Source organism: Salmo salar, chromosome 26 (genome assembly GCF_965601325.2).
Source record: "Salmo salar chromosome 26, fSalSal1, whole genome shotgun sequence".
Taxonomy (NCBI): domain Eukaryota; kingdom Metazoa; phylum Chordata; class Actinopteri; order Salmoniformes; family Salmonidae; genus Salmo; species Salmo salar.
Window position 1 is genome coordinate 39,457,799 of NC_138316.1, and position 26,972 is coordinate 39,484,770.

At 44.9% G+C, this 26,972-nt stretch overlaps 1 protein-coding gene across 2 annotated transcripts; it reads left to right on the plus strand.

The window, feature by feature from the left end:
* The first annotated feature begins 5,417 nt into the window (after positions 1–5,417).
* LOC106587831 (Wilms tumor protein homolog) lies at positions 5,418–26,676 on the plus strand. Of its 2 annotated transcripts, none has more exons than XM_045708691.2 (9): positions 5,418–6,302; positions 11,194–11,316; positions 12,020–12,119; positions 22,706–22,783; positions 23,695–23,803; positions 24,434–24,581; positions 24,706–24,795; positions 25,023–25,106; positions 25,614–26,676. In XM_045708691.2, the coding sequence occupies exons 1-9, from the start codon at positions 5,876–5,878 to the stop codon at positions 25,733–25,735; spliced, it is 1,281 nt and encodes a 426-aa protein (XP_045564647.2). In that variant the 5' UTR covers positions 5,418–5,875; the 3' UTR covers positions 25,736–26,676. The 2 variants fall into 2 exon arrangements, with proteins under 2 accessions (XP_045564647.2, XP_045564646.2); XM_045708690.2 differs by having other exon boundaries at positions 5,419–6,302; positions 25,023–25,115.
* Positions 26,677–26,972: the final 296 nt, after the last annotated feature.

A 26,972-nucleotide genomic window follows, 5' to 3' on the forward strand; every position in this document is an offset into this window, starting at 1 on the left:
AACCGCTGGATTACTTTCACATTCTTTCAATACATTATCATCATTAAGAGCCTCATGTTTAGGGTCATGTATCTTAAAGGACTGATCTGCGATTGCGACATCTATTTTTTTTTACTTTTAAATTCATAATATATACCTATTGATTCTTGAAGAATATACAAGTAACTTATAAATGCCTCATGAGCTTAGTTCAACTGTTTAACCCCATCAGAACCCAACACAGAAGACTGTTTAACCCCATCAGAACCCAATACAGAAAACTGTTTAACCCCATCAGAACCCAACACATAAGACAGTTTAACCCCATCAGAACCCAATACAGAAGACTGTTTAACCCCATCAGAACCCAACACAGAAGACTGTTTAACCCCATCAGAACCCAACACAGAAGACTGTTTAACCCCATCAGAACCCAACACAGAAGACTGTTTAACCCCATCAGAACCCAATACAGAAAACTGTTTAACCCCATCAGAACCCAACACAGAAGACTGTTTAACCCCATCAGAACCCAATACAGAAGACTGTTTAACCCCATCAGAACCCAACACAGAAAACTGTTTAACCCCATCAGAACCCAACACAGAAGACTGTTTAACCCCATCCAGAACCCAACACAGAAGACAGTTTAACCCCATCAGAACCCAACACAGAAGACTGTTTAACCCCATCCAGAACCCAACACAGAAGACTGTTTAACCCCATCAGAACCCAACACAGAAGACTGTTTAACCCCATCAGAACCCAACACAGAAGACTGTTTAACCCCATCAGAACCCAACACAGAAGACTGTTTAACCCCATTAGAACCCCCCAAAATAAGATTGTTTAACCCCATCAGAACCCAACACAGAAGACTGTTTAACCCCATCAGAACCCATCACAGAAGACAGTTTAACCCCATCAGAACCCAACACAGAAGACTGTTTAACCCCATCAGAACCCAACACAGAAGACTGTTTAACCCCATCAGAACCCAACACAGAAGACTGTTTAACCCCATCAGAACCCAACACAGAAGACTGTTTAACCCCATTAGAACCCCCATAATAAGCTTGTTTAACCCCATCAGAACCCAACACAGAAGACTGTTTAACCCCATCAGAACCCAACACAGAAGACAGTTTAACCCCATCAGAACCCAACACAGAAGACAGTTTAACCCCATCAGAACCCAACACAGAAGACTGTTTAACCCCATCAGAACCCAACACAGAAGACAGTTTAACCCCATCAGAACCCAACACATGAAGACTGTTTAACCCCATCAGAACCCAACTACAGAAGACTGTTTAACCCCATCAGAACCCAACACAGAAGACAGTTTAACCCCATCAGAACCCATCACAGAAGACTGTTTAACCCCATCAGAACCCAACACAGAAGACAGTTTAACCCCATCAGAACCCAACACAGAAGACAGTTTAACCCCATCAGAACCCAACACAGAAGACAGTTTAACCCCATCAGAACCCAACACAGAAGACTGTTTAACCCCATCAGAACCCAACACAGAAGACTGTTTAACCCCATTAGAACCCCCCAAAATAAGATTGTTTTACTCCATTGTTTTTAAAGTAATTGTAAACAAACACTATAAAGCTTCACAACATGGTTAAAACTATCACTTTGATCTCATGGGTGGTCAGTCATTGCATCCATAGCCCCATCTATGAATTTAAGAGTGGTTACATTTCCCCACCCCCATCCCTAAGCTGTTTACCCGAAAAGGTGGAGGAGGAAAGGATCCGCTTTGTTGTTGTTTGAACTGTAGATGTGCCACTTTAAATTATGAGGGAACTTTTGATTTGTATTAGATGCAGGGTATTAGTGAGGCTTGGTGTCAGAATTGGGGCCAATTCAGTTTTTAATTCAGTAAGGAAGTGAATTTAAATTTGAATACCTGTTTTATATCCTAAAACACTACACCCCTGATACCCTTAAATGACCTAAACTACTTTTTTTAATCAATTCTTTCCACAAGTGTGTGTTGGTATATTATCAGTGAGCTATAGGAGACGCAGCATATTGATCAGTGTTACCTAGTGTTGAATTTTCAGTGTAACATTTCTAGTGGTAATTCAGGTGTTAAATTAAAGTTACAATATGAAACTTGTTGGGCGACCTGGTCAAAATTCACATAAAAATATGAGTTACAGATCTGTCCTTTTCATTGAAAGCAAGTCTAAGAAGCTGTACATCACTTCTATGTGTGCTATGCTTTCCGTTTGTAAGTTTAGTTTTTGTGTCTTTTACTTTCGGTTTTGTACACCAGCTTCAGCTGAAAATACAATATTTTTGGTTCTGGAAAATATATTTCACAGTGGTTTAGATGGTACAATGATTCTCTACATTATATTTGCTTGTTTTGTCATATAAACTGAAATTAGGCAAACTATTAGAATTTTAGCAACCAGGAAATGGAGGAGCTATTTCTGCATAGTGCACCTTTAACTCTGTAAGTGTTAAATTAAAGCTCATTGGTGTAAAATAACCCCAGTGTTGGTTTAATAACCAGAGTTAAACCAAAACCACGGCTATTACTATCATATTTCCCAGCATGCTCTATTGCAGGTTGGATTTTATAATTGTTCGTTTCAATATCTACGTTTTGCATTGATTGATTAATGAATTTTCTGCTACTCAAAAATAAATAAAAAATTATTCTAAACTAATCCAAACTGTTACTTGGACTTATCACACCCTTTACGGAAATGGTTGTTCCAGTTAAGATACTTTAGTTTCATGTCTTAGTCTTAGCACCTGGCAGTCATTCTGAATCCAGGTTGCAGGTGAAAAAAATTCTAAATATTGCATATAGCCACTCTGACTGGATTCCAATATGGATTACACATCACTTTGCAAGCCATCATAATGTAACTTGCAGGTCTGATGTTGCCTGTAAACCACAAGTTTCAGGTCACTGTATTAGGGTAAAACTAGGCCCTCAAAATAAGGCATTATGAAATATGTGTTGTATTGTGGTGAATGATTTTATTTTCAAGATAACATATCCACTTAGGATCTCCCTTGGTGAAGGCCACAGGACAGAAAACAACTATGTCTCTGTCACTATCAAATACAGTCATGGGTGGAAACTCTACAATTCACTTGAAAGGTGTTGACACTCTCAGTGTTGATTTAACACTGGACAATTTGCTGTGAGGGGAAACCTTTGAATCTTCATGAATCTTCAGAAGCTATGGAGTTTTCCAGAATTCCAGAATCCTGTCGCTCCATTCCTCTTTGTCCCAGTCCATCCAAACCTGGGTCATCACCTCTCTAGTCAAAGATAAACATCCCTTGGCAAGCCAACCAATATAATAATAAACGGCAGCAGCAGCGAAGATGCTGTCATAAGCGTCAATATATTTTTAATAAGGTCCCATCCAATTCAAACTATTCAATTCAGCCAGTAAATAATTTGTTTCAGTTTCATTTAGTTCAAGAAGTGAATATGAACAATTGTTTTTCATTGCAGACGAGGGCTACAGATTTCTTAAAATTGTATTTAAGGGGATTGTGCATTTTACCCATTACACAGTAAGTAAGTAGGCATATATTACAATAGATTCGTAATAATTGTTTGATTTAATAAGTAATTAAAATTATTACCGGGAAATGTTTTTAGCCCTATCCTAACTTTATCATGGAACCATTTGTAATTTGATAAAACAGTCTGATAATAGACTATATTTAGGCTTTTATTTAGACGCTATATTTTGTAATAGTTTGATCAACTTTTCGATGATAATGGAATTTATCTATCGACACAAGTATTATTTGTAGATTTTTTATCTTGACTGTGAGTGGATCTTTTGTATTTTGTGCTTATTAGCAGCGAATACGTCTCTTGAGGAATGTGGATGAAACACTCGCGCACCGAGGAGCAGCTGGGCCCTCAGAAAGCTGTCATCAAGTTTAACACCAAGCTTTGGCTCCAACGGAACACTGCTAATAAATCTTTATATAAAAAAGAATGACAAAGTTGTGCAAAATAAGTGGACAATATTGTAGAGCAAACAGTAGGCTTTGATTGATGTCACGCCCTGACCTTGGAGATCCTTTATTCTCTATTTTGGTTAGGTCGGGGTGTGACAGGGTGGGCATTCTAGTTGCTTTATTTCTAGGTTGGCTTGGTATGGTTCCCAATCAGAGGCAGCTGTCTATCGTTGTCTCTGATTGGGGATCATATTTGGGCATATTTTTCCCACCTGTTGGTTGTGGGATCTTGTTTGTGTATAGTTGCCTTGAGCACTGCATAGCTTCACGTTCGTTTTGTTCTTTATTGGTTTTTTTTTGCCGGTTCACGTAATAAAGATGATGAACCCAAACCACGCTGCATTTTGGTCCGATTCTTACAACAACTGTCGTGACAACTGAATTGCTGTATTTTGGTTATTTGTAGCCAACAAAACAGAATTTTAACAGCTTAACATATTTTAAAAGCCTGATAAAAAGGTACATTGTAAAATGTCCAATAAGCTCATAGGTAGCGGACCTAAGGATACTTTTCTGTGTGTTAAAAATGTCAGAATAAAAGGAAATTTAGGGAATGCATGTTTAGAACAATCCATATTTAGAACAATCCATGTTTAGAACGATTCATGTTTAGAACAATCCATGTTTAGAACAATCCATGTATAGAACGATCCATGTTTAGAACAATCCATGTTTAGAACGATTCATGTTTAGAACGATTCATGTTTAGAACAATCCATGTTTAGAACGATCCATGTTTAGAACAATCCATGTTTAGAAGTTTATGATGTGTGATGTGAAGAAAAATGAAAACACACACACACACAGTGTGTGTGTCTCATAGACTTAGATAGACATCACATCATTGTATCTGTCCCATTATGATGGGCAGGGCCATTGAGGCCACCTCCATTTTGAAGTAGTCCATTATATTCTACTTCTATGAGTCGGTAAACAAACTGAAAAGGTGCATACTGCCACCTTTTTACATTTAGCAGATGCTTCCCGGGCTTACAGGAGCAATTTGGGTTAAGTGCCTCGTCAAGGGCACATCGACAGATTTTTCACCTAGTTGGCTCAGGGATTTGAACCAGTGACCTTCCGGTTACTGGCTCAATGCTCTTAACTGCTAGGCTACCTGCCACTCCCTATCTGGTCAAAGATTTGCCCCCTGCAGTTATGGAATGTTTGCTCACAAATACAATTAATTGGCTGATCCCTCCTGGCGACCTTCCTTAACCCGTAGGAAGTCCCACCCAGTTGACAACTTCAAAATGGTGAAAGACCTCCATAGTGCTGCCCATGCTAAAATGAGCTTTTGGGCAATAGAGTCCTCTATCTCTATGGTGTGCCTGTAGTGGATAAAGTGAAGGAGTCATCCTTTCTGCCTTTCGGTCCTTGCTCCTCCCCCTGGCCTGTGAGTAAGTCAGTAGAGCCTTCAGCAGTGTAAGGAAAACCAGACATCACACTCAGAGATGAAGCACTGTTACTACTACACACACTCCCACACAGCACAGCATCCACAAGGCTAGGATACTACACTCTCTGGCCTGTCCACTGAACTGACAACCTGAACACTCTACAACTCCATTGGACGATTGCTGAAATGGACTGAAACAGAGAGGATCCAAGTGGAAAAAGATGGTTCGTTGGTGGACTTTTTGACGGAGCGTTTGGTTCCAGGTTAAATTGCATCGAAAGAAATCGCATCGAAGAGAAGTCGCCTCGACAATTTTTTTTCAATATTTTTCTTCACTGTTCCTAAGGAGGCTCTCACACCCATATATAGTTAGATTTTTCAACAATCCTCCCCTCTGCGCTTCAGGAGTCTGTTCCAGTCTGTGCCTCTCAGGTGGTTGTGTTTTTCAGGGTCCATCTCCTGCCACCCTCCCTGATGCTGACAGAGCCGTATGGGATGATGGGGTCCATGGGTTCCGAGGTGCGAGATCTGAGCTCTCTCTTACCTCCGGTGCCCTCCGTACCCTCCCTACCAGTGAGCAGCGGGGGCTGTGGCCTGCCCGTTGGGGGTGCCCCTCAGTGGGCACCTTACCTGGACCTCCACTCTGGCTCTCCCTACGGTCCCCTGCCCTCCCACCACTCCCTCATCAAGCAGGAGCCCAGCTGGGGCTCCACAGACCCTCTGGAGGACCCTCACTGTGGCCTGGGGGCCTTCACGTTGCACTTCTCTGGCCAGTTCACTGGGACAAGCCCCTGTCGGGTTGGGGCCTTCGGTGAGCCAGCTCCAAGCCAGTCCAGGGTGTTTCCTAATGGAGCCTACCTCCCAGGCTGTGTGGACAGCCCGCCGACCCACAGGAACCAGGGTAAGGCTGCTCTCTGCTCCCCTCTCTCCTCCTCTATAGCCACCTCATTGACCCTCTCTGGGCTCACTCTATCCTCTGCAGCATCTCTTGAATTCAGCTCAAACTAAGCTGTCTACTCCTCACCACTCAAGGCCAAAGTTCTTTTACATCTGCATTTCTTGCTGTTTGGGGTTTTAGGCTGGGTTTCTGTATAAGCACTTTATGACAATTGCTGATGTAAAAAGGGCTTTATAAATACATTTGATTGATTGTTGGGCCATCAGCGTTGCACCTACACTTTCTGATGTCAGTGACGTGTCTGTGAATTTCTCATGTGACCATGCCGTACTTCCTGGGTCATTGTGTGTATGTGTTGGACTGTGTCTATTTGTACTGGGTGTAATTGTCCAGAGTTGATGTTTGGGGCTTGTCCATAGTGTTGTGTCTGAACAGGATGTTTTGTACTACACAGGGTCGTTCTGCCCTGTACAGGGAAGAGAGCTGTCAGTTTTCCCATCGCTGGCCCGACTCACGGAGTTAAAGCAACAATATGGCCTAGAGGTCTCCCTCAGCCTGTGTTCAACACTTCACTTTCACTTTTATTTTCAAAGAACATAGTGCTTCAAAATAATGAAACATAATAATACAAAAAGCACTATTAAAAAAAAACAACCAAATTTAAATACTGCTATAAATGTATTGTTGATTGTAATATCCCAGTTAAAGGGGCAATTAGCGATTGAAACAATAACAAAGTGTTTTCCCCATCGCTGTTAAGGTAAAAAGCTGAGGGATTGGACTGGCGAAATGTAACCGCTCTCAAATACATAGACAGAGCTATGCATGCAAGAACTGACCGTCCATGATATAAAAATGATAGTTTTAACCATGATTTGAGGCTATATACTGTAGTGTTTATTTACATTTACTTTATTTACAAACATTGTAGTAAAACAATCTTATATTATTGGTTCTGATGGGGTAGGACAGTTGAACTAAGCTCATGAGGCATTTATAAATTATATTATTGAAGAATCAATGTGTACATAATTTATAAATCCCAAAATGGATGTACCAACTGCAGATTTCCCCTTTATCCCCCCCAGTACTGTTTTAGGTTAAAATCATCTTGGAATCTAAATCTAAATAACACAAAAAATATTACAAAACCTTTTATCAACTGTTTGTAAAACTTACAAATGAATATTGTTTTGGTGCTGTAGTTGTGGACAGTATTTAGTAAAACTGTCTTCTTTTTTACTCAACTAATTTCAAACCATCAGCTATTTAAGTTCATTTGATCATTTCTCATCATTCTGCATTTACATCTTTTGTTTGTAAAACAAATCACAATATATTTTTTTAAATGACATAAACGTGGCCATTGTTACATCATAGTAATCCCTGACATAATGAAGTGAATCTCTATAGAAGGTGTATAAAGGGTGACAAAACGCACTATGTATGTTCATACACCCTTTTACAGAGCATGAGATAAGCTTAAAGATGATTAGTGAAGCATTTATGTAGTGTTAATGAAGCCTTTATGTATGCTATATAAAGCCTTGTTTAAAGAGGTGTGAAGATGTTGACTTGTAAAGCTAACAGTATAGTAACCATACAGGGCTTGGGAAAAGGACATTACCTTGGACCGTCACTGTCTGTGCCATAGAAATTGATAACACACGTGTGCACAGCACGCACTAATGCACGCATCGCACACACGCGTGTTCATCCATGCATACACGCACACACGCACACGCACACACACACACACACACACACACACACACACACACACACACACACACACGTGAAAACTCACGCCTGATTCTTAGGATTTCTGGAATGTTGTAGCATTTGATGTTATGTGTTCTGTGTGTGATAATGTTTGAGTGTTTTCATGTATTTTCCTCAAAAACACCTCACATTCAAACACACTTTTTACAGACTAACACTTAGCCTTACTTTATTATCCAGACCTTGAGAGCACTTTTCGTTCCAACGGAGAAACCTAGCCTGAGCCCAAATTGCAATGCTCTGCTCCGAAACAGGCTTTCCTAAATCCAAATTATATATTGGGTCAAGATCTTTACTCCAAGATTTACACAAAGCCTAAAAAAATATCTAGGGTCTATATTGCTCTCCAATTTCTGAATCCCATGTTGTTCATTATTTTCATTTAAAAACAATGTTGAAATGAGACAAGCGCTGACTTATGGGTTTCTTTATTAGTCCCAATAGTATTTTGGTCTTGTTCCCCCAAGATCTGACCCCAGAAGATAAGCCAGGGGAAAGTTTAACAGATATTTATCTACATTTATATTTAATTTCTCTGTTTCCTGTGTGCTATTATTGAGACTTTATCAAATTTGACAACAGCAATAAACATGATGATTTGTCAACAAAGATACAGTCTATTTTCAGTATTGTTTCATACTTCCATTAGTCATATAGGGTTTAGCCTGTGTGATCGGTAATGTGAGACTCATATAGGGTTTAGCCTGTGTGATCGGTAATGTGAGACTCATATAGGGTTTAGCCTGTGTGATCGGTAATGTGAGACTCATATAGGGTTTAGCCTGTGTGATCGGTAATGTGAGACTCATATAGGGTTTAGCCTGTGTGATTGGTAATGTGAGACTCATATAGGGTTTAGCCTGTGTGATCGGTAATGTGAGACTCATATAGGGTTTAGCCTGTGTGATCGGTAATGTGAGGCTCATATAGGGTTTAGCCTGTGTGATTGGTAATGTGAGACTCATATAGGGTTTAGCCTGTGTGATTGGTAATGTGAGACTCATATAGGGTTTAGCCTGTGTGATTGGTAATGTGAGACTCATATAGGGTTTAGCCTGTGTGATCGGTAATGTGAGACTCATATAGGGCTTAGCCTGTGTGATCGGTAATGTGAGACTCATATAGGGTTTAGCCTGTGTGATCGGTAATGTGAGACTCATATAGGGTTTAGCCTGTGTGATCGGTAATGTGAGACTCATATAGGGTTTAGCCTGTGTGATCGGTAATGTGAGACTCATATAGGGTTTAGCCTGTGTGATCGGTAATGTGAGACTCATATAGGGTTTAGCCTGTGTGATCGGTAATGTGAGACTCATATAGGGTTTAGCCTGTGTGATCGGTAATGTGAGACTCATATAGGGTTTAGCCTGTGTGATCGGTAATGTGAGACTCATATAGGGTTTAGCCTGTGTGATCGGTAATGTGAGACTCATATAGGGTTTAGCCTGTGTGATCGGTAATGTGAGACTCATATAGGGTTTAGCCTGTGTGATCGGTAATGTGAGACTCATATAGGGTTTAGCCTGTGTGATCGGTAATGTGAGACTCATATAGGGTTTAGCCTGTGTGATCGGTAATGTGAGACTCATATAGGGTTTAGCCTGTGTGATCGGTAATGTGAGACTCATATAGGGTTTAGCCTGTGTGATCGGTAATGTGAGACTCATATAGGGTTTAGCCTGTGTGATCGGTAATGTGAGACTCATATAGGGTTTAGCCTGTGTGATCGGTAATGTGAGACTCATATAGGGTTTAGCCTGTGTGATCGGTAATGTGAGACTCATATAGGGTTTAGCCTGTGTGATCGGTAATGTGAGACTCATATAGGGTTTAGCCTGTGTGATCGGTAATGTGAGACTCATATAGGGTTTAGCCTGTGTGATCGGTAATGTGAGACTCATATAGGGTTTAGCCTGTGTGATCGGTAATGTGAGACTCATATAGGGTTTAGCCTGTGTGATCGGTAATGTGAGACTCATATAGGGTTTAGCCTGTGTGATCGGTAATGTGAGACTCATATAGGGTTTAGCCTGTGTGATCGGTAATGTGAGACTCATATACGGTTTAGCCTGTGTGATCGGTAATGTGAGGCTCATATAGGGTTTAGCCTGTGTGATCGGTAATGTGAGACTCATATAGGGTTTAGCCTGTGTGATCGGTAATGTGAGACTCATATAGGGTTTAGCCTGTGTGATCGGTAATGTGAGACTCATACAGGGTTTAGCCTGTGTGATCGGTAATGTGAGACTCATATAGGGTTTAGCCTGTGTGATCGGTAATGTGAGACTCATATAGGGTTTAGCCTGTGTGATCGGTAATGTGAGGCTCATATAGGGTTTAGCCTGTGTGATCGGTAATGTGAGACTCATATAGGGTTTAGCCTGTGTGATCGGTAATGTGAGACTCATATAGGGTTTAGCCTGTGTGATCGGTAATGTGAGACTCATATAGGGTTTAGCCTGTGTGATCGGTAATGTGAGACTCATATAGGATTTAGCCTGTGTGATCGGTAATGTGAGGCTCATATAGGGTTTAGCCTGTGTGATCGGTAATGTGAGGCTCATATAGGGTTTAGCCTGTGTGATCGGTAATGTGAGACTCATATAGGGTTTAGCCTGTGTGATCGGTAATGTGAGACTCATATACGGTTTAGCCTGTGTGATTGGTAATGTGAGGCTGTGTGTGTGTGTGTGTGTGGTGTGTGTGTGTGTGTGTGTGTGTGTGTGTGTGTGTGTGTGTGTGTGTGTGTGTGTGTGTGTGTGTGTGTGTGTGTGTGTGTGTGTGTGTGTGTGTCTGTGTGTGTGTGTGTGAGTGTGTGTGCGCGTGCGTTAGTATGTATGAGCAGGTGCAGACACACAGACCACTTGGTCCTTAGATTTACTGATCTTCATATTCTCTGGATGCCAACTTTCCTCTCCAGCTTTACTGAAAGCGTGAATGAATACCTTCCAGGGAGACAGGGTTCACTGGTGTTATAAACGTTCTACAGTGATGTTGCTATGAGGATTCAGATATCCGTCCGACTCCTGGAGACTCACAGTTTCCTCCAAAATGCTGCCATAATGGTGAAACTGAGAAAGTATTGTCTTTATAATGTGTCTTTTCTCTGTAGGTTATGGGACAGTAGGTCTGGACGGGGCTCCCAACTATGGTCACACTCCGTCTCACCACTCCCCTCAGTTCTCCAGTCATTCCTTCAAACACGAGGACATCCTGTCCCCTCCAACTACCATGGGTAACTATCACTGTCCTTAACACTTCCTGTCCACCTGTGTGTATGATAGTGTTTGCGTGTTTTAGTATTTGTGTGTGTGTGCAGCATGTGAAAGTTAACCTCACAAACAATGAAGACTGAGGTCTCAGCAAGGTTAGTAAAGAAGTCACCCAGAGGTTACAGGGCTATAAATTACTATAATCCATTCTCTCTCCCTATCTCCCCTCAACCTCTCTCTCTGTTTTTAACACCACCTCTCACTATGCTCTTATTCAAAGCTGTGTATGTTCTCTGTTCATTTTGGTCAAATGAATATAGTGGCTCTGGAAATGATAAGTTAAGGAAACAGCTTTATGAGAGACTTAGTGGAATGTTGACGGCCATCAGGGGACCAATCCACAGCTGAACCAGAGAAGGAGCTATGTAGGTCCTTCAAAAGGAGATTGATTGGTTTAACACCTCTGGGAGGACTGCTGTTTTGATCATTGTTTAGAGGAAATGTATTTTTATTGGTGTGTGTGTGTGTGTGTGTGCGTGTGTTTGGGGATGCTGCTATATCTGTGTGACTCCTGGGGATATAGCAGTAGAGATAGTAACCTGGTAAACAGACCCATCTGGTGTTATATTGAGCATGTGGTTTCATCGTGCTGTAACTACTGTCCTACAGGTCTTTATGCTAATTCATTGGTTTGTTTGTCTGATTCATTTACTGTATGCTATGCAGGTGACCAGCAGTACCCTGCCCCTCCCCCCATGTTTGGTTGCCACCCCCCCTCAGAGAACTGTCCAACCAGCCAGGCTCTACTGCTGAGGAACTATAACAGGTACCTTTCTGTTCACAAACCTCCTCATCACCTTGGGTCTCTATAGCTTGAGATCCATACGCCTGACTCTCATACCATTACACTGTACATGTTTGTGCTACCGTTGCTAGGATACCAGTGTTCATTTTGACTACATAGTTATTTAGGATCTGACTCCAGTGATGATCACAGATAGATACTCTTATTTATTGTACTGTATTTATATTTCAACCAGGAAGTCCTATAGAGATAATATATATATATATATATATATATATATATATATATATATATATATATATATATATATATATATATATATATATATATACACTGCTCAAAAAAATAAAGGGAACACTTAAACAACACATCCTAGATCTGAATGAAAGAAATAATCTTATTAAATACTTTTTTCTTTACATAGTTGAATGTGCTGACAACAAAATCACACAAAAATAATCAATGGAAATCCAATTTATCAACCCATGGAGGTCTGGATTTGGAGTCACACTCAAAATTAAAGTGGAAAACCACATTACAGGCTGATCCAACTTTGATGTAATGTCCTTAAAACAAGTCAAAATGAGGCTCAGTAGTGTGTGTGGCCTCCATGTGCCTGTATGACCTCCCTACAATGCCTGATGAGGTGGCGGATGGTCTCCTGAGGGATCTCCTCCCAGACCTGGACTAAAGCATCCGCCAACTCCTGGACAGTCTGTGGTGCAACGTGGTGTTGGTGGATGGAGCGAGACATGATGTCCCAGATGTGCTCAATTGGATTCAGGTCTGGGGAACGGGCGGGCCAGTCCATAGCATCAATGCCTTCCTCTTGCAGGAACTGCTGACACACTCCAGCCACATGAGGTCTAGCATTGTCTTGCATTAGGAGGAACCCAGGGCCAACCGCACCAGCATATGGTCTCACAAGGGGTCTGAGGATCTCATCTCGGTACCTAATGGCAGTCAGGCTACCTCTGGCGAGCACATGGAGGGCTGTGCGGCCCCCCAAAGAAATGCCACCCCACACCATGACTGACCCACCGCCAAACCGGTCATGCTGGAGGATGTTGCAGGCAGCAGAACGTTCTCCACGGCGTCTCCAGACTCTGTCACGTCTGTCACATGTGCTCAGTGTGAACCTGCTTTCATCTGTGAAGAGCACAGGGCGCCAGTGGCGAATTTGCCAATCTTGGTGTTCTCTGGCAAAAGCCAAACGTCCTGCACGGTGTTGGGCTGTAAGCACAACCCCCACCTGTGGACGTCAGGCCCTCATACCACCCTCATGGAGTCTGTTTCTGACCGTTTGAGCAGATACATGCACATTTGTGGCCTGCTGGAGGTCATTTTGCAGGGCTCTGGCAGTGCTCCTCCTGCTCCTCCTTGCACAAAGGCGGCGGTAGCGGTCCTGCTGCTGGGTTGTTGCCCTCCTACGGCCTCCTCCACGTCTCCTGATGTACTGGCCTGTCTCCTGGTAGCGCCTCCATGCTCTGGACACTATGCTGACAGACACAGCAAACCTTCTTGCCACAGCTCGCAGTGATGTGCCATCCTGGATGAGCTGCACTACCTGAGCCACTTGTGTGGGTTGTAGACTCCGTCTCATGCTACCACTAGAGTGAAAGCACCGCCAGCATTCAGAAGTGACCAAAACATCAGCCAGGAAGCATAGGAACTGAGAAGTGGTCTGTGGTTTCCACCTTCAGAACCACTCCTTTATTGGGAGTGTCTTGCTTATTGCCTATAATTTCCACCTGTTGTCTATTCCATTTGCACAACAGCATGTGAAATTTATTGTCAATCAGTGTTGCTTCCTAAGTGGACAGTTTGATTTCACAGAAGTGTGATTGACTTGGAGTTACATTGTGTTGTTTAAGTGTTCCCTTTATTTTTTTGAGCAGTATATATTCAATGGCCTTTGATGGGCTCATCAAATGTCAGTCTGTCTTTGAGAGGGAGGAGGACGTTATGACCAATGGAAGGAAGTGAGATCACCAGGGTAGAATGGAAGTGAGATCACCAGGGTAGGAAGGAGGTGTAGGTGTGAGACTGTACACAGAGCCAAATCAAATCAAATCAAATCAACTGTTATTTGTCACATGCGCCGACTACAACAGGTGTAGTAGACCTTACCGTCAAATGCTTACATACAAGCCCTTAACCAACAATGCAGTTTTAAGAAAATACCTAAAAAAAGTAAGAGATAAGAGCAACAAATGATTAAAGAGCAGCAGTAAATAACAACAGCGAGGCTATATACAGGGGTACCTGTACAGAGTCAATGTGGAGGCTATATACAGGGGTACCGGTACAGAGTCAATGTGGAGGCTATATACAGGGGTACCGGTACAGAGTCAATGTGGAGGCTATATACAGGGGTACCGGTACAGAGTCAATGTGGAGGCTATATACAGGGGTACCGGTACAGAGTCAATGTGGAGGCTATATACAGGGGTACCGGTACAGAGTCAATGTGGAGGCTATATACAGGGGTACCGGTACAGAGTCAATGTGGAGGCTATATACAGGGGTACCGGTACAGAGTCAATGTGGAGGCTATATACAGGGGTACCTGTACAGAGTCAATGTGGAGGCTATATACAGGGGTACCTGTACAGAGTCAATGTGGAGGCTATATACAGGGGTACCGGTACAGAGTCAATGTGGAGGCTATATACAGGGGTACCGGTACAGAGTCAATGTGGAGGCTATATACAGGGGTACCGGTACAGAGTCAATGTGGAGGCTATATACAGGGGTACCGGTACAGAGTCAATGTGGAGGCTATATACAGGGGTACCGGTACAGAGTCAATGTGGAGGCTATATACAGGGGTACCGGTACAGAGTCAATGTGGAGGCTATATACAGGGGTACCGGTACAGAGTCAATGTGGAGGCTATATACAGGGGTACCGGTACAGAGTCAATGTGGAGGCTATATACAGGGGTACCGGTACAGAGTCAATGTGGAGGCTATATACAGGGGTACCGGTACAGAGTCAATGTGGAGGCTATATACAGGGGTACCGGTACAGAGTCAATGTGGAGGCTATATACAGGGGTACCGGTACAGAGTCAATGTGGAGGCTATATACAGGGGTACCGGTACAGAGTCAATGTGGAGGCTATATACAGGGGTACCGGTACAGAGTCAATGTGGAGGCTATATACAGGGGTACCGGTACAGAGTCAATGTGGAGGCTATATACAGGGGTACCGGTACAGAGTCAATGTGGTGGCTATATACAGGGGTACCGGTACAGAGTCAATGTGGAGGCTATATACAGGGGTACCTGTACAGAGTCAATGTGGAGGCTATATACAGGGGTACCGGTACAGAGTCAATGTGGAGGCTATATACAGGGGTACCGGTACAGAGTCAATGTGGAGGCTATATACAGGGGTACCGGTACAGAGTCAATGTGGAGGCTATATACAGGGGTACCGGTACAGAGTCAATGTGGAGGCTATATACAGGGGTACCGGTACAGAGTCAATGTGGAGGCTATATACAGGGGTACCGGTACAGAGTCAATGTGGAGGCTATATACAGGGGTACCGGTACAGAGTCAATGTGGTGGCTATATACAGGGGTACCGGTACAGAGTCAATGTGGAGGCTATATACAGGGGTACCGGTACAGAGTCAATGTGGAGGCTATATACAGGGGGTACCGGTACAGAGTCAATGTGGAGGCTATATACAGGGGTACCGGTACAGAGTCAATGTGGAGGCTATATACAGGGGTACCGGTACAGAGTCAATGTGGAGGCTATATACAGGGGTACCGGTACAGAGTCAATGTGGAGGCTATATACAGGGGTACCGGTACAGAGTCAATGTGGAGGCTATATACAGGGGTACCGGTACAGAGTCAATGTGGAGGCTATATACAGGGGTACCGGTACAGAGTCAATGTGGAGGCTATATACAGGGGTACCGGTACAGAGTCAATGTGGAGGCTATATACAGGGGTACCTGTACAGAGTCAATGTGGAGGCTATATACAGGGGTACCGGTACAGAGTCAATGTGGAGGCTATATACAGGGGTACCTGTACAGAGTCAATGTGGAGGCTATATACAGGGGTACCGGTACAGAGTCAATGTGGAGGCTATATACAGGGGTACCGGTACAGAGTCAATGTGGAGGCTATATACAGGGGTACCTGTACAGAGTCAATGTGGAGGCTATATACAGGGGTACCGGTACAGAGTCAATGTGGAGGCTATATACAGGGGTACCGGTACAGAGTCAATGTGGAGGCTATATACAGGGGTACCGGTACAGAGTCAATGTGGAGGCTATATACAGGGGTACCGGTACAGAGTCAATGTGGAGGCTATATACAGGGGTACCGGTACAGAGTCAATGTGGAGGCTATATACAGGGGTACCGGTACAGAGTCAATGTGGAGGCTATATACAGGGGTACCGGTACAGAGTCAATGTGGAGGCTATATACAGGGGTACCGGTACAGAGTCAATGTGGAGGCTATATACAGGGGTACCTGTACAGAGTCAATGTGGAGGCTATATACAGGGGTACCGGTACAGAGTCAATGTGGAGGCTATATACAGGGGTACCGGTACAGAGTCAATGTGGAGGCTATATACAGGGGTACCTGTACAGAGTCAATGTGGAGGCTATATACAGGGGTACCGGTACAGAGTCAATGTGGAGGCTATATACAGGGGTACCGGTACAGAGTCAATGTGGAGGCTATATACAGGGGTACCGGTACAGAGTCAATGTGGAGGCTATATACAGGGGTACCGGTACAGAGTCAATGTGGAGGCTATATACAGGGGTACCGGTACAGAGTCAATGTGGAGGCTATATACAGGGGTACCGGTACAGAGTCAATGTGGAGGCTATATACAGGGGTACCGGTACAGAGTCAATGTGGAGGCTATATACAGGGGTACCGGTACAGAGTCAATGTGGAGGCTATATACAGGGGTACCGGTACAGAGTCAATGTGGAGGCTATATACAGGGGTACCGGTACAGAGTCAATGTGGAGGCTATATACAGGGGTACCGGTACAGAGTCAATGTGGAGGCTATATACAGGGGTACCGGTACAGAGTCAATGTGGAGGCTATATACAGGGGTACCGGTACAGAGTCAATGTGGAGGCTATATACAGGGGTACCGGTACAGAGTCAATGTGGAGGCTATATACAGGGGGTACCGGTACAGAGTCAATGTGGAGGCTATATACAGGGGGTACCGGTACAGAGTCAATGTGGAGGCTATATACAGGGGGTACAGGTACAGAGTCAATGTGGAGGCTATATACAGGGGGTACCGGTACAGAGTCAATGTGGAGGCTATATACAGGGGGTACTGGTACAGAGTCATAGAAGGAATGTGAGAGGAAGGAAATGGAGAGGAAAGACAACAGGTAAAATGTGGGAGTGTAGGAGAGGAGAGGAGAGGAGAGGAGAGGAGAGGAGAGGAGAGGAGAGAAGTGGTGGGTGGAAGGGGAGGAGAGGGAGAGGAAAGGGAGAGGAGAGGGAGAGGAGGAGAGTGAGAGGAGAGGAAGAGGTGAAGTGGTGGGTGGAAGGGGAGGAGAGGGAGAAGGAGAGGAGGAGAGAGGTGAAGTGGTGGGTGGAAGGGGTGGAGAGGGAGAAGAGAGGGAGAGGAGAGGAAGAGGAGAGTGAGAGGAGGAGAGTGAGAGGAGAGGGAGAGGTGAAGTGGTCAGTGGAAGGGGAGGAGAGGGAGAGGAGAGGGAGAGGAGAGGGAGAAGAGGAGAGAGGTGAAGTGGTGGGTGGAAGAGGAGGAGAGGGAGAGGAGAGGGAGGGAGAGGAGAGGAGAGGGAGAGGAGGAGAGAGGTGAAGTGGTGGGTGGAAGGGGAGGAGAGGGAGAGGAGAGGAGAGGAGAGGGAGAGGAGGAGAGAGGTGAGGTGGTGGGTGGAAGGGGAGGAGAGGGAGAGGAGAGGAGAGGGAGAGGAGGAGAGAGGTGAAGTGGTGGGTGGAAGGGGAGGAGAGGGAGAGGAGACGAGAGGAGAGGGAGAGGAGGAGAGAGGTGAGGTGGTGGGTGGAAGGGGAGGAGAGGGAGAGGAGAGGAGAGGGAGAGGAGGAGAGAGGTGAAGTGGTGGGTGGAAGGGGAGGAGAGGAGAGGGAGAGGAGGAGAGAGGTGAAGTGGTGGGTGGAAGGGGAGGAGAGGAGAGGGAGAGGAGGAGAGAGGTGAAGTGGTGGGTGGAAGGGGAGGAGAGGAGAGGGAGAGGAGGAGAGAGGTGAAGTGATGGGTGGAAGGGGAGGAGAGGAGAGGGGAATCACATCTCAGTCCATTTGTTTTTCTGTAACCTGGAGGGATTTCTTTAACCCAAAACATCTCAGCAGGCAAACTGAGCCAGGATTCTTCAAATGCTGACCTAAGTTTGTTTTTGGAGAGGGGGAAGAGAAGGAACTCAACTACAGGAACAAGTTCTGATAAGAGAGGAAGAGAAGAGTCCCTTCTCCCTTTACAGCCAGGACTTCCGTCTCCTATTCCAGAGCTAGGAACCATCAGATCAACCCCCCACCCACACTAACACACCCAGACACCCACACCCACACAGTTATCATCAGCCTGATTACCAGCAGTGCTGCCTCATACAGTACACCTGACCCTGGTATATCACACAGGTCATTTGATGTTTTTTGTACACCAGTGGAGGCTGGTGAGGGGAGGATGACTCATAGTAATGGCTGGAATGAAACACATGGAAACATTCATTCCATTCCATCCACTCCATTATGTCCATTACTATCAGCCTTCCTCCCCTCACTAGCCTCCACTGATGTACAGGATATTATTAATATACACTGCTCAAAAAAACAAAGGGAACACTAAAATAACACATCCTAGATCTGAATGAATGAAATAATCTTATTAAATACTTTTTTCTTTACATAGTTGAATGTGCTGACAACAAAATCACACAAAAATAATCAATGGAAATCCAATTTATCAACCCATGGAGGTCTGGATTTGGAGTCACACTCAAAATTAAAGTGGAAAACCACACTACAGGCTGATCCAACTTTGATGTAATGTCCTTAAAACAAGTCAAAATGAGGCTCAGTAGTGTGTGTGGCCTCCGTGTGCCTGTATGACCTCCCTACAATGCCTGGGCATGCTCCTGATGAGGTGGCGGATGGTCTCCTGAGGGATCTCCTCCCAGACCTGGACTAAAGCATCCGCCAACTCCTGGACAGTCTGTGGTGCAACGTGGCGTTGGTGGATGGAGCGAGACATGATGTCCCAGATGTGCTCAATTGGATTCAGGTCTGGGGAACGGGCGGGCCAGTCCATAGCATCAATGCCTTCCTCTTGCAGGAACTGCTGACACACTCCAGCCACATGAGGTCTAGCATTGTCTTGCATTAGGAGGAACCCAGGGCCAACCGCACCAGCATATGGTCTCACAAGGGGTCTGAGAATCTCATCTCGGTACCTAATGGCAGTCAGGCTACCTCTGGCGAGCACAGAAATGCCACCCCACACCATGACTGACCCACCGCCAAACCGGTCATGCTGGAGGATGTTGCAGGCAGCAGAACGTTCTCCACGGCATCTCCAGACTGTCACGTCTGTCACGTGCTCAGTGTGAACCTGCTTTCATCTGTGAAGAGCACAGGGCGCCAGTGGAGAATTTGCCAATCTTGGTGTTCTCTGGCAAATGCCAAACGTCCTGCACGGTGTTGGGCTGTAAGCACAACCCCCACCTGTGGACGTTGGGCCCTCATACCACCCTCATGGAGTCTGTTTCTGACCATTTGAGCAGACACATGCACATTTGTGGCCTGCTGGAGGTCATTTTGCAGGGCTCTGGCAGTGCTCCTCCAGCTCCTCCTTGCACAAAGGTGGAGGTAGCGGTCCTGCTGCTGGGTTGTTGCCCTCCTACTTTCTCCTCCACGTCTCCTGATGTACTGGCCTGTCTCCTGGTAGCGCCTCCATGCTCTGGACACTACGCTGACAGACACAGCAAACCTTCTTGCCACAGCTCGCATTGATGTGCCATCCTGGATGGGCTGCACTACCTGAGCCACTTGTGTGGGTTGTAGACTCCGTCTCATGCTACCACTAGAGTGAAAGCACCGCCAGCATTCAAAAGTTACCAAAACATCAGCCAGGAAGCATAGGAACTGAGAAGTGGTCTGTGGTCACCACCTGCAGAACCACTCCTTTATTGGGGGTGTCTTGCTAATTGCCTATAATTTCCACCTGTTGTCTATTCCATTTGCACAACAGCATGTGAAATTTATTGTCAATCAGTGTTGCTTCCTAAGTGGACAGTTTGATTTCACAGAAGTGTGATTGACATGGAGTTACATTGTGTTGTTTAAGTGTTCCCTTTATTTTTTTGAGCAGTGTAGATTTCTCTCCATATTCACCACATGTTCAACTTGATTAATACTCCTTCATAGGACTCTTCCTGGAATGTGTAAGAATGTTTAAACCTCCAACATTCCCCTGAAACTGTCCTCCTCCTCCTCTTCCTCTTCCTCCCCCTCCTCCACCTCCTCCTCCTCTTCCTCCACCTCCTCCTCCTCCTCCACCTCCCTCCTCCTCCACCTCCTCCTCTTCCTCCTCCTCCACTTCTTCCTCCTCCTCCACCTCCTCCTCCACCTCTTCCTCCTCCTCCACCTCCTCCACCTCCTCCTCCTCCTCTTCCTCCACCTCTTCCTCCTCCACCTCCACCTCCTCCTCTCCTCCTCCTCCTCCTCCTCCTCCTCCTCCACCTCTTCTCCTCCACCTCTTCCTCCTCCTCCTCCACCTACTCCTCCACCTCTTCCTCCTCCTCCTCCTCCTCCTCCTCCTCCTCCTCCTCCCTCGACCTCTTCCTCCTCCTCCACCTCCACCTCCACCTCCACCTCCTCCTCCACCCCCTCCTCCTCCTCCTCCACCCCCTCCTCCTCCTCCTCCTCCTCCTCCTCCTCCTCCTCCTCCTCCTCCTCGACCTCTTTCTCCTCCTCCACCTCCACCTCCACCTCCACCTCTTCCTCCACCTCCTCCTCCTCCTCCTCCACCTCCTCCTCCTCCAGTAATGATACTGTGAGGACAGAGTGATATCATGCACTGGTTCACCATGTACTAGGCACGGTCACACTCACCCTCACTGCCTGTGGGTGTGTATCACGTCTCTGTGTGTGTGTGTGTGTGTGTGTGTGTGTGTGTGTGTGTGTGTGTGTGTGTGTGTGTGTGTGTGTGTGTGTTGTGTGTGTGTGTGTGTGTGTGTGTGTGTGTGTGTGTGTTGTAGCCAGTGTAATCATCTGCCAATGTGACTAATGGCTTCACAGCCCAGGGTTTCTAATGAGCTCTTTGAGTGGACTGGATGTGTTCATGAAGGAAATATGTGGGGTTTCCCATACTGTCATGTCTTCATTATCCTTATCCAGAAACAAGGGGATGAGGGAGGGAGAGGGGGGTTTTCTGACCGTAAAAGCAAATTATCCAGCCATTACACACCCCCTCTGTCTCTTCTCTGTTCAACTGATTTCAGTCATCAAATCATATCAGTATAGCTTGTGTTGATGTCTCGTGGACAGACTAAGTAAACCACATTATGCAAGATTTTAGTTCTGCGTTAACCCGAGATAAAGCTTTTGTTAGCTTTAATGGTGTATACAGTAAATAATGTGGAGCGGTAATCTTTCTGTCTGTGTGTGTTTTCCTCAGTGATAACCTGTAATCTTTCTGTCTGTGTGTGTTTTCCTCAGTGATAACCTGTAATCTTTCTGTCTGTGTGTGTTTTTCTCAGTGATAACCTGTAATCTTTCTGTCTGTGTGTGTTTTCCTCAGTAATAACCTGTAATCTTTCTGTCTGTGTGTGTTTTCCTCAGTGATAACCTGTAATCTTTCTGTCTGTGTGTGTTTTCCTCAGTGATAACCTGTAATCTTTTTGTCTGTTTTCCTCAGTGATAACCTGTAATCTTTCTGTCTGTGTGTGTTTTCCTCAGTGATAACCTGTAATCTTTCTGTCTGTGTGTGTTTTCCTCAGTAATAACCTGTAATCTTTCTGTCTGTGTGTGTTTTTCTCAGTGATAACCTGTAATCTTTCTGTCTGTGTGTGTTTTCCTCAGTGATAACCTGTAATCTTTCTGTCTGTGTGTGTTTTCCTCAGTAATAACCTGTAATCTTTCTGTCTGTGTGTGTTTTCCTCAGTGATAACCTGTAATCTTTCTGTCTGTGTGTGTTTTCCTCAGTGATAACCTGTAATCTTTCTGTGTGTGTGTGTTTTCCTCAGTGATAACCTGTAATCTTTCTGTCTGTGTGTGTTTTCCTCAGTAATAACCTGTAATCTTTCTGTCTGTGTGTGTTTTCCTCAGTGATAACCTGTAATCTTTCTGTCTGTGTGTGTGTTTTCCTCAGTGATAACCTGTAATCTTTCTGTCTGTGTGTGTTTTCCTCAGTGATAACCTGTAATCTTTCTGTCTGTGTGTGTTTTCCTCAGTGATAACCTGTAATCTTTCTGTCTGTGTGTGTTTTCCTCAGTAATAACCTGTAATCTTTCTGTCTGTGTGTGTTTTCCTCAGTAATAACCTGTAATCTTTCTGTCTGTGTGTGTTTTCCTCAGTGATAACCTGTAATCTTTCTGTGTGTGTGTGTTTTCCTCAGTGATAACTTGTACCAGATGGCCTCTCAGCTGGAGTGTGTAGCGTGGAACCCTGCTAACACACTGTCCACCATCAAAAGGTACCAAGCTGGGTGGACGGTGGAGTTCTATCTGCATGGTCCATCAATATGTGTTGTGTGTGTTGTGTGTATACGTGTGTGTTGTGTATATATGTGTGTGTGTGTGTGTTTAGCTTCCTGTAGTATATTTATTTAGCGGAGCCTTGACCATAGTCAGGGAGGTAATGGAGGAGGAGGGAGGAGGGAGGATGGGAGGATGGGAGGAGGGAGAATGGAGGAGGGAGGTAAGACGGGGATGAGAGTACAATGAAATGAATACACAGCTGCTGCCTCTGTCCCTCTTTCTCTCTCTCCATGTCTCCCTCTCTTTCTCTCTCTCTCCCTATCTCTCCCTCTTTCTCTCTCTCCCTGTCTCCCTTTCTTTCTCTCCCTCTTTCTCTCTCTCCCTGTCTCCCTCTCTTTCTCTCTCCCTATCTCTCCCTCTTTCTCTCTCTCCCTGTCTCCCTTTCTTTCTCTCCCTCTTTCTCTCTCTCCCTGTCTCCCTCTCTTTCTCTCTCTCCCTATCTCTCCCTCTTTCTCTCTCTCCCTGTCTCCCTCTCTTTCTCTCTCTCTCCCTATCTCTCCCTCTTTCTCTCCCTGTCTCCCTCTCTTTCTCTCCCTCTTTCACTCTCTCTTCTCTCCCTCTTCTCTCTTGCTTCTCTCTCCCTCAATTTTACACCGCCTTACCAAGATCAACACAGGAGTTGGAATTGATATGTCCCTGAATGGAGGACAGGCAGAAGGTGTGAGGATAACAGACAGAAGCTTACCTCTCTGACCCTCGTCCACCACCCTCCCTCTCACTCCAACAGGAATAACTGGAAGAAGTGGGACATCACTGACTGTTAGAGTAGCATGTTGTTAGATGTTCAGTCTTGTTGTCATGGTAGTGCACTGTGCTCACCCCAGCCTCACCTCTGCTGGCCTTACAGTCATGGGACAGGATATGAGAGTGACCCCACGGCCCCCCCTCCTCCGGTGGTCCTCAGCTGTAGTGCCCAGTACCACATCCACACACATGGCCTCTTCAGAGGACTACAGGTCAGGGTCCGACACACACACACACACACACACACACACACACACACACACACACACACACACACACACACACACACACACACACCACACACACACACACACACACACACACATCTGTGATAAACTCACTCACCTACTCTCTCGCTCTCTCTCTCTCTCTCCTCTCTCTCTCTCTCTCTCTCTCTCTCCGTCTCTCTTTCTCTACATCCATCTCTCTCTACCCCCTCTCTCTCCTCCCTCCCTCCCTCCCTCCCTCCCTCCCTCCCTCCCTCCCTCCCTCCCTCCCTCCCTCCCCCTCCCTCTCTTTCTTTCTCTCTCTCTCTACCTCTCTACCTCTATCTCTCTCTATCTATCTATCTATCTATCTATCTATCTATCTATCTATCTATCTATCTATCTATCTATCTATCTATCTATCTATCTATCTATCTATCTATCTATCTATCTATCTATCTATCTATCTATCTATCTATCTATCTATCTATCTATCTATCTATCTATCTATCTATCTATCTATCTATCTATCTATCTATCTATCTATCTATCTATCTATCTCTCTATCTCTCTATCTCTCTATCTCTCTATCTCTCTATCTCTCTTTTTCTCTTTTTCTCTTTCTCTCTCTCTCAGGATGTGCGGCGGGTGCCTGGTATCACACCGTCTGTGGTGAGGTCATCAGAGACCAATGAGAAGCGTCCGTTTGTGTGTGCCTACCCCGGCTGCAATAAGAGATACTTCAAACTTTCCCACCTGCAGATGCATGGCAGGAAACACACGGGTCAGTACACACCCAGATAGACAACATACAGACAACAGTCATTTGCTTTACATGCTTCTCACTGGCCTGGTGGTTGTGATAATGAGGATGATGATGGGGGTGGTGATGATGATGATGATTGCAGGAGAAAAGCCGTATCAGTGTGACTTCACAGACTGCGGACGGAGATTCTCCAGATCAGATCAACTGAAGAGACACCAACGCAGACACACAGGTCAGATCTCTCTCTCTCTCTCTCTCTCTCTCTCTCTCTCTCTATCTCTCTCTTGCTCTCTCTCTGCTCTCTCTCTATCTCTCTCTTGCTCTCTCTCTCTCTTGCCTCTCTCCAACTCTTCTCTCTCTACCCAGAGTTTAAAAATAATCTTTATAAACTCTTAACCCCACCTATCTCTCTCCCCCTCCTCCCCCTCTCTTCCCCTCTCTCCACCTCTCTCTGTGTAGGAGTGAAACCATTCCAGTGTGAGACGTGTCAGAGAAAGTTTTCACGGTCAGACCATCTTAAGACACACACTCGGACACATACAGGTAAAACAAGTGCGTATACCTTTATTTTCTACCTATTCCTCTGCTTTTATACTGTGGTCATAATCCTGGTCACTACACTGCTTCTATGATGTGGACCCCAGGAAGAGTAGCTGCTGAGTTAGCTCCATATAATCCTAATGAAATACAACTAATTAAATAGCCAATAGGCCTAATGATTACCGTAGTAACCATGCTAATGAGTGTAAACAATTATTAAGCTTTTATTCATTGTAGATTTGAATAACAGATTAGATTTTTTTGTTATGGCTCAGCTCACCACTACATAATCTGACACACCCTCTTCTTCTCCTCTCCTCTCCTCTCCTCTCTCTCTCCTCTCCTCTCCTCTCCCCTCCTCTCCTCTCCTCTCCTCTCCTCTCCTCTCCTCTCCTCTCCTCTCCTCTCCTCTCCTCTCCTCTCCTCTCCTCTCCTCTCCTCTCCTCTCCTCTCCTCTCCTCTCCTCTCCTCTCCTCTCCTTTCCTCTCCTCTCCTCTCCTCTCCTCTCAGGTGAGAAGCCCTTTACATGCCGCTGGTCCAGCTGTCAGAAGAAGTTTGCCAGGTCTGATGAGTTAGTTCGCCACCACAGCATGCACCAGAGGAACCTGATCAAATTACAATCTGCCATCTGACCAGTACTAAACCGGTTTGGACTGGACAAGACTGGATTGGACCATACCAAACGCATAGCCATCTGAGCAACAATGATGACTGGACCTAAACCCACCGAGTGCCATAAGCGGAAAGTACAACTCAAATGTGGCCTCTATTGCTCCAACTAAAGAACATAGTTTCACCGTGCACCCTTTGGATGGAAGACGAACAGATCAATGCCACCTCTGATTTATGCCACATCAACGGTTACTGTAGCTTCAACCCCTGTCAACCCAGCACTAGGATTCCCTGTTTTTATTGTTATAAATCAAATAGTTGATCTTTTTCTTATGTACACAACCAGCTTCCTCCTTAGCCATGACTAGGAATCTGCTTTCTGGGTGAGAAGACACATCAATTGTTATTCTTTTGTTGTTGTATTATAATTGCACTGGCTTTATGTTCATTTCTTTGCCATAAATGTTTTACTACAGATGTAGGATCTTAATTTGAGACGGTTTGCTACAGCAGGAAAATAATCCGTCAGCAACAGGAAATGGGAATTATTATGTGGATTATAATTAATAGACATTTAAGTAGGGGTTGCTACATTTTTCGGAAGGGAAAATCAAGTCTGAAATTTCAAATTGGAAATTATAAACTTCAGAAGCCTTTCAAAACCTCAAACAAGTTTTACATTTCCTGCATATCAAATGAAGATCCTAGACCTGTATGTACTGGAGCTAGACCATGTAAACTGGAGTTAGGAAACAGACAATGTCACTCTATGTCCAACGAGACAACGAGTAAAACAGAAAATGATACTGTGATTGCTGGAGGAAATGTGTACATGTGTTTTATGTGCCTACAGTGTAACATGTCACTTCCTTTGTGTATATATGACTACATTGCTATCCTTTTTAAAGAGTAGTTTTGTATTTTTGTACTGTTCAAATGTATTAAATGTTGATCTATTGGTCAGTGTTGTTGTGTCGTTTTCTGGTATGTGGTGTCGTCTCATATCTCATATCAAGACATCTCACCCTTAGGAGGAGCCAACGGGGTTCAGACTGAGATAACACAACCCCTCTGTGACCCGGACAAGGTGCAGGTCTCCCCCTCCTAAATCTCCCACACACATCTCCAAAACCAGGAACATATGGACCCCTATAAATCTCATTAGAAGAGAAAAATGCATTCCTCTGGACGTACTTTAATATCGCCCTTGTTTCTAGAGAGACATCTACACCATTGGTTGGGTCCCATCACCACATA